Genomic DNA, 17,502 nt, shown 5'->3' with positions numbered 1-17,502 from the left:
GTCCAATGAAGTCTGTGTGCCGTTGTAGGTCATCCGACTTTGGCATGTTGAGATGATTTTTTTTGTCCTTAATGTCTTAATGTGGATCAGGAGTGACACACTATATATATATATATATATATATATATATATATATATATATATATATATATATATATATATATATATATATATATATATATATATATATATATAATGTATATTTATGCTCTACACTTTATAGCAGCAGAAGTAGCAGAATTTACTGAGTTCCATGTTTGAATGATGTCAGGTCATCTATGTCATGATGATGTCAAACCAAAAGGATCAATCTTAAGCACAAGCAGAAAACAAAGAAAAAGCAATAAAAAAACACAAATGAATAAAAAAAAACAGTGTTTTGTATATAAACAGAGATTACATGTTGAATAGAAAAGAATGTTGAATTTGTCGGTAAATGTCTTAAGGTGGATTATTTTGGATTTTTGAGGTATGAAGTACAGTAGCATTACCAAAGGTCATAAAATAAATATGTAAAATGGTATGAAGACTTGAGGCTGTGGCTGATTGTACAGTAGATGAGAAACGTCATGATTTTGTCTTTATATAGAAATGACAAACATCATGATTTGTCTTTATACATCATCTTTATACATAAACACATACACATACATACGGCAGTCCTTCAACAACTCAGCAGCTCAAGCAGGAAGTTCTGACTGATTCTTTCTCTTCAGCAGTTTTACATTGAGCTGGTTTTAATGTTTTCATACCCAGAAGCAGAATAATTATAACAAGAAGCGTTATAATCAGGAGTAAGCTGAAAGCAGAAAAACAGATACTCATTTAAATTTACATTTACAGCATTTGGCAGACTCCCTTATCCAGAGCGACGTACATAAGTGCTTAAATCTCTAACATTGAATACATTAAAGCTGGTTCACTAGGTTACATACTTAAGATACCATGAGTTTAAAACATTTGTTCAAAGTTACAATGAGTCAAAAAAAAAAAGTGTCAATTTTTTTTTTTTTTTTTTTTTTTTAATGCAAAAGATAAGGAAAGAAGTGCTAGTTGAAGTGTTTCCTGAATAAGTAGGTTTTCAACCGCCGCTTGAAATTAGCCAGTGACTCAGCTGTCCGGACCTCTAGGGGAAGTTCATTCCACCACCTTGGTGCCAGAACAGAGAAGAGTTTTGTAGTATACTTGCCTCTTACCCTGAGAGATGGTGGAACCAGTCGAGCAATGCTGGTAGATCGGAGGTTGCGTGGTGCAGTGCGAGGAATGATGAGGGCTTTGAGGTAAGAGTGAGCTGGTCCATTTTTGGCTTTGTAGGCCAGCATCAGTGTTTTGAATCGGATACGTGCAGCTACCGGAAGTATGTGGAGGGATCGCAGCAGCGGGGTGGTATGCGAGAACTTTGGCAGGTTGAAAACAAACCGGGCAGCTGCATTTTGGATCATTTGCAGAGGACGGATTGTGTTCATAGGTAGACCTGCCAGCAGTGCCTTGCAGTAATCCAGTCTAGAAATGACAAGAGACTGAACAAGTACCTGAGCAGTCTGTGTGGACAAAAATGGCCGAATCCCTCTAATGTTGTAGAGAAGAAACCGACAAGAGCGAGTCACATTTGCAACATGAGAGGAAAAGGACAGTTGATACCATGGTTACCCCAAGGTTGCGAGCTGTGGCTGAAGGAGAAATCAGATCGTAGTGCAGGGATATAGCAAGCTCATGACCTGGGGATGAATCACCTGGGATGAACAGCAGTTCAGTTTTGCTAGGATTGAGCTTTAACTGATGAGCAGTCATCCATGATGAAATTTCTGCCAAACATGCTGAGATCTGGTCAGAGGTTGTGGCATCTGAGGGTGGGAAAGAAAAGATAAGTTGTGTATCATCAGCATTGCAGTGGTAAGAGAACCCATGTGATGAAATAACTTCACCAAGAGAGTGAGTATACAGGGAGAAAAGAAGAGGACCAAGTCTCTTCTGAGCCCTGTGGGACGCCAGTGGAGAGTCTGCGTGGAGCAGATGTCACTCCCCTCCATGTTACCTGATATGAGCGTAGTTCCAGGTAGGAAGCAAACCATTCCCAAGCTGATCCACAAATCCCAAGACTCTTGAGAGTGGATAAGTGAGTCTTGTGGTTGACCGTATCAAACGCTGCTGAAAGGTCAAGGAGGATAAGGATGGATGACAGTTTGGCTGATCTAGCAGCATGTAGCTTCTCAGAGACATCCAAAAGGGCTGTCTCTGTAGAGTGAGCTGCTTTAAAGCCAGACTGGTTGGGGTCTTGGAGGTTGTTCTGTGAGAGATAGACAGACAGTTGATTATAGACAATGCGTTCAAGAATTTTTGAAAGAAATGAGAGAAGTGATACCGGTCTGTAGTCACTGATGTCTGATGGATCCAGAGCAGGTTTCTTTAGGATGGGAATAACCCTTGCTCTCTTGAAAGTATTTGGTACTTGACCAGATGCTATGGATCTATTGACGATAGTGGAAATGAAGGGCAAAAGGTCTTGCGAGATGGTCTGGAGCATAGTGGTAGGGAGCGGATCCAATGGGCAGGTGGTAGGATTGCAGGACTGGCTGAGTTGTAAAATCTCTTCTGCTATCACAGTTGAGAAATGTGACAACGAAGGTGTAGGGGAATGCATACTCTGAGATGTAAGTGCAGTCGGGGCTGAAGTGAAGGTCCGGCAGATTTCCTCAATCTTCTCCTGGTAGAAAGAAGCAAAGTCTTCTGCAGTCAGGGAGGATGAAGAAGGTGGAGCCGGGGGGTTGAGCAGAGAAAAGATGATGTTGTGGAATTTCCAAGGGTCATGTGAGGAAGCTTCAAGCTTTTCTCCTTGAAGAGTTTCAGTCAGGTTTCAGGCCCCATCATAGCACAGAAACTGCACTTGTTAAAGTTACAAAAGACTTGTTCTTAGCTTCGGACCAAGACTGTATGTCACTATTAGTTCTACTTGACCTTAGTGCTGCATTCGACACTATAGATCACAACATTCTTCTAGATCGCTTACAATATTACACAGGTATTCATGGTCAGGCTTTAAGCTGGTTTAGATCCTACCTGTCTGACCGATACCATTTTGTAGAATTAAATGGTGAATCCTCCAGTTTACTACCAGTTAATTATGGGGTCCCTCAAGGATCAGTTCTAGGACCTCTGCTTTTCTCTATATACATGCTTCCATTAGGGAACATTATTAGAAGACATGGGATTAGTTTCCATTGTTATGCTGATGACACACAGTTATATATCTCATCAAAACCAGATGAAATAGCCACAGTGTCCAAATTAACTCAGTGCCTTAGAGAGATAAAAGACTGGATGAGCTGCAACCTTCTATTGTTAAACTCCGATAAGACTGAAATACTACTCATAGGTCCAAAAACCAGTGCACATAAACTCTCACAACTTAACTCCCATTTAGAGGGATGTACTATTACAAGTAGCTCGACAGTGAAAGACCTCGGTGTTATACTAGACAGTAACTTGTCCTTTAAAAATCATATCACCCATACTACCAAAACAGCCTTCTTCCACCTTAGAAACATTGCCAAGCTGAGAAACATCCTGTCTGTATCTGATGCTGAGAAGCTAGTTCATGCGTTCATGACCTCTAGACTGGACTATTGCAATGCATTACTAGGTGGTTGTCCTGCATCTTTAATAAATAGGTTACAGTTAGTCCAAAATGCAGCTGCCAGAGTTCTCACTAGGACAAGAAAGTATGACCATATAACCCCAATTTTATCATCTCTACACTGGCTACCTGTTAGGTATAGAATTGACTACAAACTGCTGCTACTTACGTACAAGGCTCTTAATGGTTTAGCTCCCATGTATCTAACTAGTCTTCTAACACGTTACAATCCTTCACGCTCTCTGAGATCACAAAACTCAGGGCTTTTGGTAGTTCCCAGAATATCTAAGTCTACTAAAGGTGGTAGAGCATTTTCTTATTTAGCTCCCAAACTTTGGAATAGTCTTCCTGATAGTGTTCGGGGCTCAGACACACTTTCCCAGTTTAAATGTAGATTAAAAACTCATCTCTTCAGTCAGGCGTACACATAATACATCCCATAATAGCATGCACCAGTACATCAGACCAGCACATTTTTATGAACGGCAGATATGTTAATCCCTTTCCACTGCTTTTCTCTTTGTACCCATCCCGAGGCATCCAGACACTGTACCAGCTCCCATCGTCCTTTGTGGGACGAAGCCTTTGGACATCCACTGAGCCGAGGCCGACTCTAAGAATCCTGAGACATCTCCAGTTAGACTCTGTGGTACTCAGAAGATCAGAAGTCCTTGAACCTCACACCAATACAACATTTGTTTGACTGTATATTACAATCACACCCCCAGTGTCACCCATATGAGGATGGGTCCCCCCTTGAGTCCGGTTCCTCTCAAGGTTTCTTCCTTTACCAATTTAAGGGAGTTTTTCCTTGCCACTGCTGCCTGAGTCATCTCAGACTTGCTCATAGGGGAATAAATACATACACACTGTGAACTATATACATCTAATAATAATCTAGAATTTTTATTCTGTTAATTCTTATCTTTTATTATTCGTTAATTCCTTTATCATTAATTATGTTTACCTTCTGCTCTATGTTTATGTTCTGTAAAGCTGCTTTGAGACAATGTCTATTGTAAAAAGCGCTATACAAATAAACTTGAATTGAATTGAATTGAATTCCTTGTAGAAGGAAGTCTTGGCAGAAGTCACATCTGAGGAGAACTTGACAAGAAGTGTTCGGTAAAAATCAAGATCTGCATCAAGTTGTGATTTCTTCCACTTTCAGGTCATCAGGTAGGTGTCTGTTGTCGTTTTTGTTGTTATTGTTGTTGGGGAAATTTTTGTGCTCAGTTCTAAATATGAGATTGAATAAAATCATGGAAACATTAGCTATATAACTTTTACAAGACCATGACTAAGACAAGACTCTAATGCTTTTTGTACACACAGGTTTAGTTCGAGACTGCGTGATTTGTCAAAAATAAAATGCTCACCTGTAACATGTAGCCACACCTGTGTAAAGTAGGAGCTATATCTGACTGATCCGTCTCCATAATACACACCAAATAAATAAAATACTTCATCAGTTTCTCTCACGTCACTGATGTTCATACTAAGAACTTTAGCACTTCTGTCATCAGAAATGGAGAATCTGCCGTTCTGAAATTTTGTGTTAGTATCCAGAATTCGATTAATGTTAATGTCATCATCCACTATGTTGACTAATTTGGTGTTTCTCTCATACTCCCCAGTATAGTTACAGGTGATGGTAATATTCTGCCCAAGATAAGCGTTTATTATTTTGGGCAACCCGGAAGATGTATCTGTCAATTAAACAAACAAACAAACAAACAATATATATAAACAAAAATACATCATTTTTAGTTTAAAGCATTATAGATGTGTATTATCCTGCACATTTCATAAAAGCACTAGCTCTATATATCTTAATTAATTAATATTAATGCTTTGAATTTGTGTGAGTGTTTAGACAGTTACTAGTAAACACGTTTTTACTCACCATTATAAATGTTTAGGTTCATGGTCAAGTTGCTCTGATCCCCCAGTCCAAATCTATACATTCCAGCATCTTGTGGCTTCAGCTTTCTAATCAATACTAAGAAGAAGTTTGTGTTTGAATACAACAGGAATCTTCCTTCTTGAACTTTGTGGCATTTGGTGTCAGCACATATTATATCAGTGCAGTCTTTTTCATTCACTTTGCAGATATATTTACTATTGTGTTTGTACCTGTTTATATCAGAGAACACAAGGACACTTCCACCTGAGTAACCAATCACATCAGAGCAGTCTACTGGACCTGTCAATCAAACAAAAATCACACTTATGTCAGTAACCTCACTGAGCCTTTAATAATCTCATTATCCAGGATAAATAACACCACATACAGTTTGCTACAGATGAATATCTGACCTGAGATCAGGTAGAGGATGATGACGAGGATCTTCATCCTGGATAAAATTTAGCTTCACTTCACTTCTGCTTCTTTTCTTCTGCTCTGTCTATCTCACTGTGTTAAGTTCTACTGATCCTCACTTCTACTTTGTGCTCTGATGTCTTTCTGCTTTTATAATTCTGTCTTGTTACAGTAAGTGGTTTCCTCTTTTCACACAATATTTTATTCATCAGCAATACAGATCTGCATTCAATTCAATTCAAGTTTATTTGTATAGCGCTTTTTACAATGGGCTTCGTCTCAAAGCAGCTTTACAGAACATAAACATAGAACAGAAGTTAAACATGAGGAGAAAAAAGAATTAATATAGTAAAAAATTAAGATATATATATAGTTCACAGTGTGTGTGTATGTATGTATGTATGTATGTATGTATGTATGTATGTATGTATGTATGTATGTATGTATGTATGTATGTATTTATCCTCAATGAGCAAGTCTGAGGTGACTCTGGCAGCAGTGGCAAGGAAAAACTCCCTTAAATTGGTAAGGAAGAAACCCTAAAAGGAACCAGACTCAAAGGGGAACCCATCCTCATATGGGTGACACTGGGGGTGTGATTACAAATATACAGTCAAACAAGTGTTGAATTGGTGTAAAGATCACATAGAGTTCAGCTTTCCTCTTGGTATTATAGAGTCCAACTGGAGCTGGTAGATCTGTAGATGTAGATCTGCATGAAACCCACCCAACGTTCTTAATGACCTGTTATACACTTCACTGTATTATGTAATGGCGGTCATATCTGTCTCTCTATTCTATACTTAACATTTCTTCATGTGCAATAAAAGCTGCACAAGCGTGTCTGAATCCAGGCAGGTTCCTCCTGTTTAGGAATGGAAGCCCACTTATTTTTGGAAAAAAATTACACATCAGTATGTTTGAAATCTTTATCTTTCATTATTGTATTAATTCATTTTATTTACTAATTTATTAATCCTGCTTCAGTAAAGGATTTATCCTCTTCAGGAATGTGTGGATCTGGAGCCTATACTGGGAACACTGGGTGTGAAGTGGGAATACATTATTTACATTATATCACTTAGGGGAAATATAGCAAGGTTTGGTATATTTGCCTCCCTCTTGTGGTACTGATTCATCTGTTGCCATTTTCCAAGTGGTCATTAAATCTAATTGGTGGTAACTTACATCTCTGAGATCCTTGTATACTGTACATGTCTTCGCTCTGGGTAGGTCAGATGTAACAGCATCATCACCTTTCCAGTACTCTCGAGCTGTTTATTTACTGCACAAGACAGAAACATGTGATGTTGATAGACAAGCGCATTTTGACCCATGGTCTTTGTTCACTGTGACAGTAAATTGCATGTTAGCTCTGCGTTTGCAAGATTTGTGATATTTTTGTCTGGAAAAAAATTATGAAATTCTTCATAATAAAAAAGTGCAGCCACGAGCCAGCACACAGATGCAGCTGTGGCCTTAATTGTTAACACCATTTTTTTTTTCAGTTTTGATTGAAATTATTTTTATCTTTTTGGATTGTTTAAGTTGATTTAAGTGCTGTTTGTTACTGTTTTGTTGTTTGAGTTTTTTTTTATATTTTTTATTATTATTGTTGGTTTTTCCTGTATTTGTTTGGATAGCTGAGCCTGATGACAATATCAACTAAAAACTGACAAATGTGTACTATGATGTTCTGCATGATTCAGAAAAAGCCGGACACCCTTTATATTTCTGACATGACTCATCTGTTCTGTGACCACTATGTATTTAGTGATGATCTCAACCTTTTTCGCACCACCTGAGACTATCACCCAATATGAACAGAGGGTAGTATGACCCCTAACCAGTTGTGGGTGTTGGGGAGCATCCTGAAACTGATATAGAGGTACATTAGTTCTACAGTATATTTTGATAGACAATGGCAAGAAATGTGAATAATCGTTGCATTTCTTGCAACCTGATTCAACAACTAAAAGAAAAAATATATGTCAACTTAAATACTGTCACACCGGGAGGAGAAAGATGCAGGATAGTTTAAATAAATGGTGTTTAATAACTGAAATACACTAAACAGGAACATGGAGCTAAAAATAGACAGGACAAAGGACGAGGAAGAACGTGCACGATTACATAGACTTGACAATTAACACATAGTAATTAACAGGTGTGCAGAGACGGGGAGGAGTAAACAAGGGCGGGGCAGACACGTGACCCGGAACATAAGCAGAAGCACATGGTCAAAAGACTGGGCTAAGTCCTGACAAATACTCTTTATTTCTGTAGACAAACACAGTTTTAAACAGTAAAAATTTAGGATACTGTATTTGGTAATAACAGTACTGCACTGTAAATGTTGTTCAGTAGGAAACCTGTACAAATCTGGCAACCCAGATAAAAATAAAGTGTAAAAAGGTGTCTGGAAACCAGTACTGCTAGTATTTTACTGTAAATTTAAAATGAAAAGATTTACAGTGTATATTTACATATATATTCATGGGGGATTAGGCTAAAGTGCGTAATAGTGAAGGTTTTTCAAGTAAACTGACAAAAGGTTGTAAAATGGCAAAATTAAAAGGTGATATCTGTTATACAAAGCTGAATCTCTGTAAAGTAGTGGTAATAGACTGCTACACCCCTCCATCCCCCACCCTCCCTTCACTTTTAAACTATTGACCGACAGATCTGACTTACTGAAAGACACCAGAATTCCCATAAGTATGAATTAAACAGCAAACACCAACATACTTTCTTACGTTCAAAAGGTAGAGATGACGACCTGACAATTATCCAGAAACAGATTATTTTATCTTATTTGTTTAGATTTCATTACTATACATAAGCATAAATATTATGGCCTCATTAGCCTTTTAATACAGATGAGTGTTAAATGCTTTTGCAGAACATACTTATTTAAATTTACAAGCAGATTCAAACATAACAAATATATTTATACCCTTTTTTTTACTTTCACAGGTCATTAAACTACACAAATGTGGAACCATTTAAGAAAGAGTTCATACTTTTTCAAGACGCTGTACAAAAAACGCAGGTTACCCAAGTAAGCAGGTTACCCGAGTACGCAGGTTACCCAAGTACAAATAATTTGTCACGTATTTTCACAGCACAGCTGATTAATGGAGGTATAAATGACAAACTCTACCTTTATAAATACCCAAAATACAGAGCGTAAGTCACCTTAATGCATTAATAATTGTTTATCATTGAATATATGTTCTCTTTTTATTAAAAACAATGTATTTATATAACAAGAATGAAAAAACATCTTTTCGAATGTTGAGAAATGAATGCAGTGTTTAATACACAGGTTGTTAGTGTGTTTTTATTGATAAAGATTTGTAAATACAGTAAAGGAGAATTTCCTTTAGCAGCTCAAGCAAGTTCTGACTGATTCTTTCTCTTCAGCAGTTTTACATTGAGCTAGTTTTAATGTTTTCATACCCAGATGCAGAATAAGCATTATAATCAGGCATAAGCTGAAAGCAGAAAAAAAAAGATAGTCGTTTAAATCCTCTCACCGTAATGACTTCAGTGTTCACTTTAACATCGTCATGTGTTTTTATATCAATGAGGAAATTTATGTTCTATTCACAATAAAATGTGTCAATAAATCACATTATAGAATTCTATTATATTCACAAAACTAGCTTCAGAAAATAATGCTACACTCACTCACTCACTCACACTCTCACATATTTACACTCACTCTCACTCACTAACTCACTCACTCACACTCTCACACACTCACTCACTCTCACTCACTCACTCACTAACTCACTCACTCACACTCTCACTCACTCACTCACTCTCACACACTCACTCACTCACACACTCACACACTCACTCACACACACTCTCACACATTTACACTCACTCTCACTCACTAACTCACTCACTCACACTCTCACTCACTCACTCACTCTCACACACTCACTCACTCACTCACTCACACACTCACTCACACACACTCTCACACATTTACACTCACTCTCACTCACTCACTCACACTTACTCACTCACTCACTCACTTGTCAAGATGTCGTACGACAAGATTGCGCCTGTTTTCTGCTGTCGCTCCTTTTTTGTTTCTGTTTTCTCGTATATTTGTGATTGTACTTGTATTATTTGTTGCTGTATCAGCCCTGTCAGCTAACTATTGTGTGTCGGCTGCTATTAAGTATGATCGGCACACGTTGTTTCATATCAGAGACCTTATTATGGAGGACTATGGAAATTGGACCCGGTACAAACCGATTTTTTCGCCTGTCTTTGAGTGCTCGTTGACGTCGCCGGAGTATTTATTGCTGTCTAAGGGACGTGGCCAGAGGAAAAAGCAAGGCTCCAGAGCGGGTGTTCAGACGAGGTTGAGGAGATACCGGGCATCTAGGTTTACCCCGAGTGGGTCCGGACTGGAACAGGTAGAGCGGTGCCTGCTGCAGGTTCCAATTAGCGCATCAGGATATGGTGTAGTCGTAGTCACGCCACCTCTCTACGATGCACACTATAGCCGAGCTTTTCCAAATCGACAGGCCCAGATACCGGGCTTACGGGAGCGGGTTCTGCGCCCCGTGTCTCTGTGTGGGGAAAGAAATGGAGCGGAACCTATTGCCCATACGCCCCAGTTAGCTGGAGTTAACGGAAACCGGATTCGGGTTGCCTTGCTGAACGCTCGCTCTATAGCGAATAAAGCGTTTATATTGAATGATGTTTTTATCAAGGAATGTTTAGACATTATGTGCCTGACCGAGACCTGGCAGCGCGGGTCGGATTACGTCCATCTGAATGAACTCCGTCCTCCGGACTGTTCTGTGTTTGGTACAGCCCGCAAAACAGGTCGTGGAGGTGGACTTGCCATTGTGCACCGTGACTGTTTCTCTTGTAGGCAACTGAGTCAGGATTCCTTCAGCTCGTTTGAACACCAAATGTCTAAGGTTGGCACTACAAAATCTTTCTATTGTGTTTTAATTCACAGACCTCCTGGCCCTGCGCATGTGTTTTTAGATGAGTTTGCTGAGTTTTTATCTAATATTATTAAATTGGAGTCCATGTTAATAGTTGGTGATTTTAACATTCACATAGATGACGCTTCCTGTAACACGACATTAGAATTATTATCTTTGACCGAGTCTTTTAACTTTACACGACATGTCTCTGTTCCCACACACACAAAGGGCCATACATTGGACTTGGTTTTTAGTTTGGGCCTGTGTGTGGATCAAATATCTATTAACGATATTAAAGTGAGTGATCACAGTTGTATTTTCTTTAATCTTTCTTTTTATTTGGAGTCAAATCCATCTAAAGTGAGCACTCAACGACGTATTATAAATCAAGTTGCTGTTGATAAGTAAAATCCGAAAGTCCTGTTTGACACTTTTAAAAATATTGTTTCACCCCCAGCTCCACAAGTATCTGTATACTCATCAGCTGACTGTAACAGATTTTTACATTTCTTTGTCAGTAAAGTGCAGGTCATTAAGGACAGTATTTCTCCTTCCTCGCACACCTATAATAGAGGTTCTACTCTCCACTCTTGGGACTGTTTTTCCCCTGTCAGTCTACAGGACATTAAGGTTTTATTAAAAAAGATGAAACCTTCTTCTAGCCCTGCTGACATTGTCCCAACGACTCTACTGTTAAACGCTACTGATACGCTTGCTCCCTGTCTGGTAAATATGATAAACTTGTCTCTTTCTACTGGCACGGTTCCCTCCTTTTTTAAACAAGCTGTAGTGAACCCCACTTTAAAAAAGCCAAACCTGGATCCTGCTGACCCTTTAAACTACCGGCCCATATCTAAATTGCCGTTCATCTCCAAAATTTTAGAAAAAGTGGTAGCTAATCAACTTTCCACTTATCTGCATTACCATCAAATCTTGGACAAGTTTCAATCAGGTTTCCACATAAGTGCACTCAACTGAGACAGCTCTTCTTAAAGTGTCAAGTGACATTTTGATGGCAGCAGACGCGGGCCAGTACAAAGTGTTGGTTCTACTGGATCTAACCTCAGCGTTTGACACAGTTGACCATAAAATTTTGCTAAATTGTTTGCAAAATGTTATTGATTTATCTGGGTCTGTACTTCAGTGGTTTTCTTCTTATCTTACTGATAGAACTTTTTCTGTTGTGATAAATCAGATCATGTCTGACACTGTGCCTCTCTCATGTGGAGTACCACAGGGATCAGTATTAGGTCCTTTGCTGTTTTTACTGTATATGACACCTCTTGCTCAGAAAATGCAGTGTTTTAAGCATGTGTCGTATCACTTATATGCTCATGATATTCAGTTATACTGTTCTTTCAGGGAGTCTGAGTTTCACTTGCTGTCTAGCCTGTTGGAGTGGCTGTCTTGTATTAAGGAGTGGTTGGGCAGTAACTACCTTTAACTAAATCCGAAAAAGACAGAAACTTTGATCATTGCCCCAGATAAGAAAATTCCACAGATCAGGCAACATCTTGGTTCTTTGGGCTCTTCTGTTCAGTCAAGCCTCAGGAACCTCGGTGTTGTATTTGATAAATCTATGTCTTTAGATCAACATTCAGGACAGTTGGTTAAAAGCTGTTTTTATCACTTACGGAATGTTTCTAAAATGAGGAAAATGTTGTCCATTGTAGACCTAGAGATGATTATACATGCTTTTATCTCTTCACGTTTGGACTATTGTAATTCACTTTTTACTTGTCTTAGCAAACGTGTTTTAAATCATCTTCAGATTGTTCAGAATTCAGCAGCGAGGCTTTTAACTGGAACCAGCAGAAGATCTCACATCACACCAGTTTTATACTCTCTTCACTGGTTACCAATCAAATATAGAATTGATTTTAAAATTTTGGTCCTCACTTATAGAGCCCTTCATGGGAAGGCTCCTGGGTACATTTTTTACCTGTTGACCCCTTATGGCTCTTCGAGAGCATTGAGGTCATAGGTCAAAATCTGCTTGTGGTCCCTAAAACCCATTTTAAAACTCGGGGGGATCTTTCTTTTCAGTCTGTGGCCCCCAGACTGTGGCACGTGTTGCCCCTGTCTCTGCGTGTGGCTGAATCTGCTGATTCCTTTAAAAAGCAACTGAAGACACTCTTATTTAGACAAGCTTTTAGCTGACTGGGCTTTTATGGTTTCATCTCTGGTGTAGTGTGTTTTATTATCTCTAAAAATTTCTCTTTCTACTTTCTAAGATTGTTTTATTGTACTTTTGTTTTATTGTTATATTTTGTAAAGCACTTTGTGATTTTATCTGTGAAAGGTGCTATATAAATAACCTTTACTTACTTACTTACTCACTCACTCACTCACTCACTCACACTCACACTCTCACACATTTACACTCACTCTCACTCACTCACACTTACTTACTAACTCACTCACTCTCACTCACTCACACTTACTCACTCACTCACACTCACACTTACTCACTCACTCACTCACTCACTCACTCACTCACTCACTCACTCACTCACTCACTCACTCACTCACACTTACTCACTCATTCACACTCACGCTCTCACACATCTATACTCACTCACTCACTCACTCACACTCACTCACTCATTCACACTCACACTCCTACACATTTACACTCACTCACTCACTCACTCACTCACTCACTCACTCACTCACTCACTCACTCACTCACTCACTCAATCACTCACTCACTCACTCACAAACACAGACATCACTCACTCACTCACTCACTCACTCACTCACTCACTCACTCACTCACTCACTCACAAACACAGACACAATTACTCACTTGTTTGTTCTCTTTAGTCTTGAATGAAAGTGTATAATCTGTAATTGTACACAGACATAACATTTTAGTAGCTGTGTCTGTGTGCCTGTTTGTACACAGGTTGAGTTTGAGTCTGAGTGATTTGTCAAAAAAAAAAATGCTCACCTGTAACATGTAGCCACACCTCTGTAAAGTAGGTCCAATATCTGACTGATCCGTGTCCATTCCACACCCAAAATAAATAAAATACTTCATCAGTTTCTCTCACGTCGCTGATGTTCACACTGAAAACTTTAGCACTTCTGTCATCAGAAATGGAGAATCTGCCGTTCTGAAATTTTGTGTTAGTATTAAGAATTCGATTAATTTTAATGTCATCATTCACTGTGTTGTCTAATTTGGTGTTTCTCTCATACTCCCCTGGATAGTTACAGGTGATGGTAATATTCTGCCCAAGATAAGCGTTTATTATTGTTGGCAACCCAGAAGATGTAGCTGTCAATTAAACAAAAACATATACTGTATAAAAAAATACATAATTTTTAGTTTAAAGCTTTATAGATGTGTATTATCCTGCACATTTCATAAAAGCAGTAGCTCTATATATCTAAATAAATTAATATTAATGCTTTTGAATTTGTGTGAGTGGTTAGACAGTTACTAGTAAACACGTTTTTACTCACAATTATAAATGTTTAGGTTCATGGTCAAGTTGCTCTGATCCCCCAGTCCAAATCTATACATTCCAGCATCTTGTGGCATCAGCTTTATGATCAATACTAAGAAGAAGTTGTTTGTGTTTGAATACAACAGGAATCTTCCTTCTTGAACTTTGTGGCGTTTGGTGTCAACACGTATTATATCAGTGCAGTCTTTTTCATTCACTTTGCAGATATATTTACTATTGTGTTTGTACCTGTTTATATCAGAGAACACAATGACACTTCCACCTGAGTAACCAATCACATCAGAGCAGTCTACTGGACCTGTCAATCAAACAAAAATCACACTTATGACAGTAACCTCACTGAGCCTTTAATAATCTCATAATCCAGGATAAATAACATCACATACAGTTTACTACAGATGAATATCTGACCTGAGATCAGGTAGAGGATGATGACGAGGATCTTCATCCTGGATAAAATTCAGCTTCACTTCACTTCTGCTTCTTTTCTTCTGCTCTGTCTATGTCACTGTGTTAAGTTCTACTGATCCTCACTTCTACTTTGTGCTCTGATGTCTTTCTGCTTTTATAATTCTGTCTTGTTACAGTAAGTCGTTTCCTCTTTTCACACAGATCTGCATGAAACCCACCCAAAGTTCTTAATGACCTGTTATACACATGACTGTATTATGTAATGGTGGTCATATCTGTCTTTCTCTAATCTATATTTTATAATCTTTATCTTTATAATATATCTTTATTCATTCATTCATTCATTCATTCATTTTCTACCGTTTTATCCGAACTTCTCGGGTCACGAGGAGCCTGTGCCTATCTCAGGCATCTTTGGGCATCAAGGCAGGATACACCCTGGACGGAGTGCCATCCAATCGCAGGGCACACACACACTCTCATTCACTCACGCAATCACACACTATGGACAATTTTACAGAGATGCCAATCAACCTACCATGCATGTCTTTGGACCGAGGGAGGAAACTAGAGTACCTGGAGGAAACCCCCAAGGCACGGGGAGAACATGCAAACTCCACACACACAAGGCGGAGGCGGGAATCGAACCCCGAACATGAAATTCTTCATAATAAAAAAGTGCAGCCATGAGCCAGCACACAGATGCAGCTGTGGCCTTAATTGTTAACACCATTTTTTTTCAGTTTTGATTGAAATTATTTTGATCTTTTTGGATTGTTTAAGTTGATATAAGGGCTGTTTGTTACTGTTTTGTTGTTTGAGTTTTTTTTTTTTATTTATTATTAGTATTGTTGGTTTTTCCTGTATTTGTCTGGATAGCTGAGCCTGATGACAATATCAACTAAAAACTGACAAATGTGTACTATGATGTTCTGCATGATTCAGAAAAAGCCGGACACCCTTTATATTTGTGACTCATCTGTTCTGTGGCCAATATGTATTTAGTGATGATCTCAACCTTTTTCGCACCACCTGAGACTATCACCCAATATGAACAGAGGGTAGTATGACCCCTAACCAGTTGTGGGTGTTGGGGAGCATTCTGAAACTGATATAGAGGTACATTAGTTCTACAGTATATTTTGATAGACAATGGCAAGAAATGTGAATAATCGTTGCATTTCTTGCAACCTGATTCAACAACTAAAAGAAAAAATATATGTCAACTTAAATACTGTCACACCAGGAGGAGAAAGATGCAGGATAGTTTAAATAAATGGTGTTTAATAACTGAAATACACTAAACAGGAACATGGAGCTAAAAATAGACAGGACAAAGGACGAGGAAGAACGTGCACGATTACATAGACTTGACAATTAACACATAGTAATTAACAGGTGTGCAGAGACGGGGAGGAGTAAACAAGGGCGGGGCAGACACGTGACCCGGAACATAAGCAGAAGCACATGGTCAAAAGACTGGGCTAAGTCCTGACAAATACTCTTTATTTCTGTAGACAAACACAGTTTTAAACAGTAAAAATTTAGGATACTGTATTTGGTAATAACAGTACTGCACTGTAAATGTTGTTCAGTAGGAAACCTGTACAAATCTGGCAACCCAGATAAAAATAAAGTGTAAAAAGGTGTCTGGAAACCAGTACTGCTAGTATTTTACTGTAAATTTAAAATGAAAAGATTTACAGTGTATATTTACATATATATTCATGGGGGATTAGGCTAAAGTGCGTAATAGTGAAGGTTTTTCAAGTAAACTGACAAAAGGTTGTAAAATGGCAAAATTAAAAGGTGATATCTGTTATACAAAGCTGAATCTCTGTAAAGTAGTGGTAATAGACTGCTACACCCCTCCATCCCCCACCCTCCCTTCACTTTTAAACTATTGACCCAACAGATCTGACTTACTGAAAGACACCAGAATTCCCATAAGTATGAATTAAACAGCAAACAGCAACATACTTTCTTACGTTCAAAAGGTAGAGATGACGACCTGACAATTATCCAGAAACAGATTATTTTATCCTATTTCTTTAGATTTCATTGCTATACATAAGCATAAATATTATGGCCTCATTAGCCTTTTAATACAGATGAGTGTTAAATGCTTTTGCAGAACATACTTAATTAAATTTACAAGCAGATTCAAACATAACAGATATATTTATTCCCTTTTTTTTTTACTTTCACAGGTCATTAAACTACACAAATGTGGAACCATTTAAGAAAGAGTTCATACTTTTTCAAGATGCTGTACAAAAAACGCAGGTTACCCGAGTAAGCAGGTTACCCGAGTACGCAGGTTACCCAAGTACAAATAATTTGTCACATTTTTTCACACCACAGCTGATTAATGAAGGTATAAATGACAAACTCTACCTTTTATAAATACCCAATATACAGAGCATCAGTCACCTTAATGCATTAATTATTGTTTATCATTGAATATATGTTCTCTTTTTATTAAAAACATTGGATTTATATAACAAGAATGAAAAAACTTCTTTACGAATGCTGAGAAAAATGAATGCAGTGTTTAATGCACAGGTTGTTAGTGTGTTTTTATTGATAAAGATTTGTAAATACAGTAAAGGAGAATTTCCTTGACATGTAGCAAGGATACACGATTATACAGACTGTAGATCTGCTTCTCAAGCATCAACAGCATAACCGAAA

General features: G+C 38.2%; 1 protein-coding gene across 5 annotated transcripts; it reads right to left on the bottom strand.

Moving 5' to 3' along the window:
• Positions 1–4,803: 4,803 nt before the first annotated feature.
• LOC113658274 (polymeric immunoglobulin receptor-like) lies at positions 4,804–14,958 on the bottom strand. Of its 5 annotated transcripts, XR_007139215.1 has the most exons (9): positions 14,809–14,958; positions 14,393–14,695; positions 13,875–14,204; positions 13,731–13,768; positions 7,146–7,242; positions 5,771–5,840; positions 5,541–5,636; positions 5,014–5,343; positions 4,804–4,872 (listed from the first exon to the last, which is right to left on the bottom strand). XR_007139215.1 is itself a non-coding variant. In XM_047806830.1 (5 exons), exons 1-5 carry the CDS (start codon positions 14,843–14,845, stop codon positions 7,240–7,242), a joined length of 711 nt encoding a protein of 236 aa, XP_047662786.1. In that variant the 5' UTR covers positions 14,846–14,958; the 3' UTR covers positions 6,531–7,239. The 5 variants fall into 5 exon arrangements, 2 of the variants coding, with proteins under 2 accessions (XP_047662786.1, XP_047662785.1); XR_007139213.1 differs by lacking the exons at positions 4,804–4,872; positions 5,014–5,343; positions 5,541–5,636 and having other exon boundaries at positions 5,668–5,840; XR_007139214.1 differs by lacking the exons at positions 4,804–4,872; positions 5,014–5,343; positions 5,541–5,636; positions 5,771–5,840 and adding an exon at positions 6,531–6,822.
• Positions 14,959–17,502: the final 2,544 nt, after the last annotated feature.

The sequence above is a fragment of the Tachysurus fulvidraco genome, chromosome 23 (genome assembly GCF_022655615.1).
Source record: "Tachysurus fulvidraco isolate hzauxx_2018 chromosome 23, HZAU_PFXX_2.0, whole genome shotgun sequence".
In the NCBI taxonomy this organism is placed as follows: Eukaryota; Metazoa; Chordata; class Actinopteri; order Siluriformes; family Bagridae; genus Tachysurus; species Tachysurus fulvidraco.
The sequence above is the reverse complement of the archived record's forward strand: the minus strand, read 5'-3'. Positions and strand labels throughout refer to the sequence as shown.

Coding starts and splice junctions, on each gene's coding strand:
- LOC113658274 (XM_047806829.1), bottom strand. CDS start 14,845: ATGAAGATCCTCGTCATCATCCTCTACCTGATCTCAG. Junction 14,696..14,808: donor CATCCTCTACCTGATCTCAG/GTCAGATATTCA, acceptor TTTGATTGACAG/GTCCAGTAGACTGCTCTGAT. Junction 13,769..13,874: donor GGTGTGGCTACATGTTACAG/GTGAGCATTTTT, acceptor GTACAATTACAG/ATTATACACTTTCATTCAAG.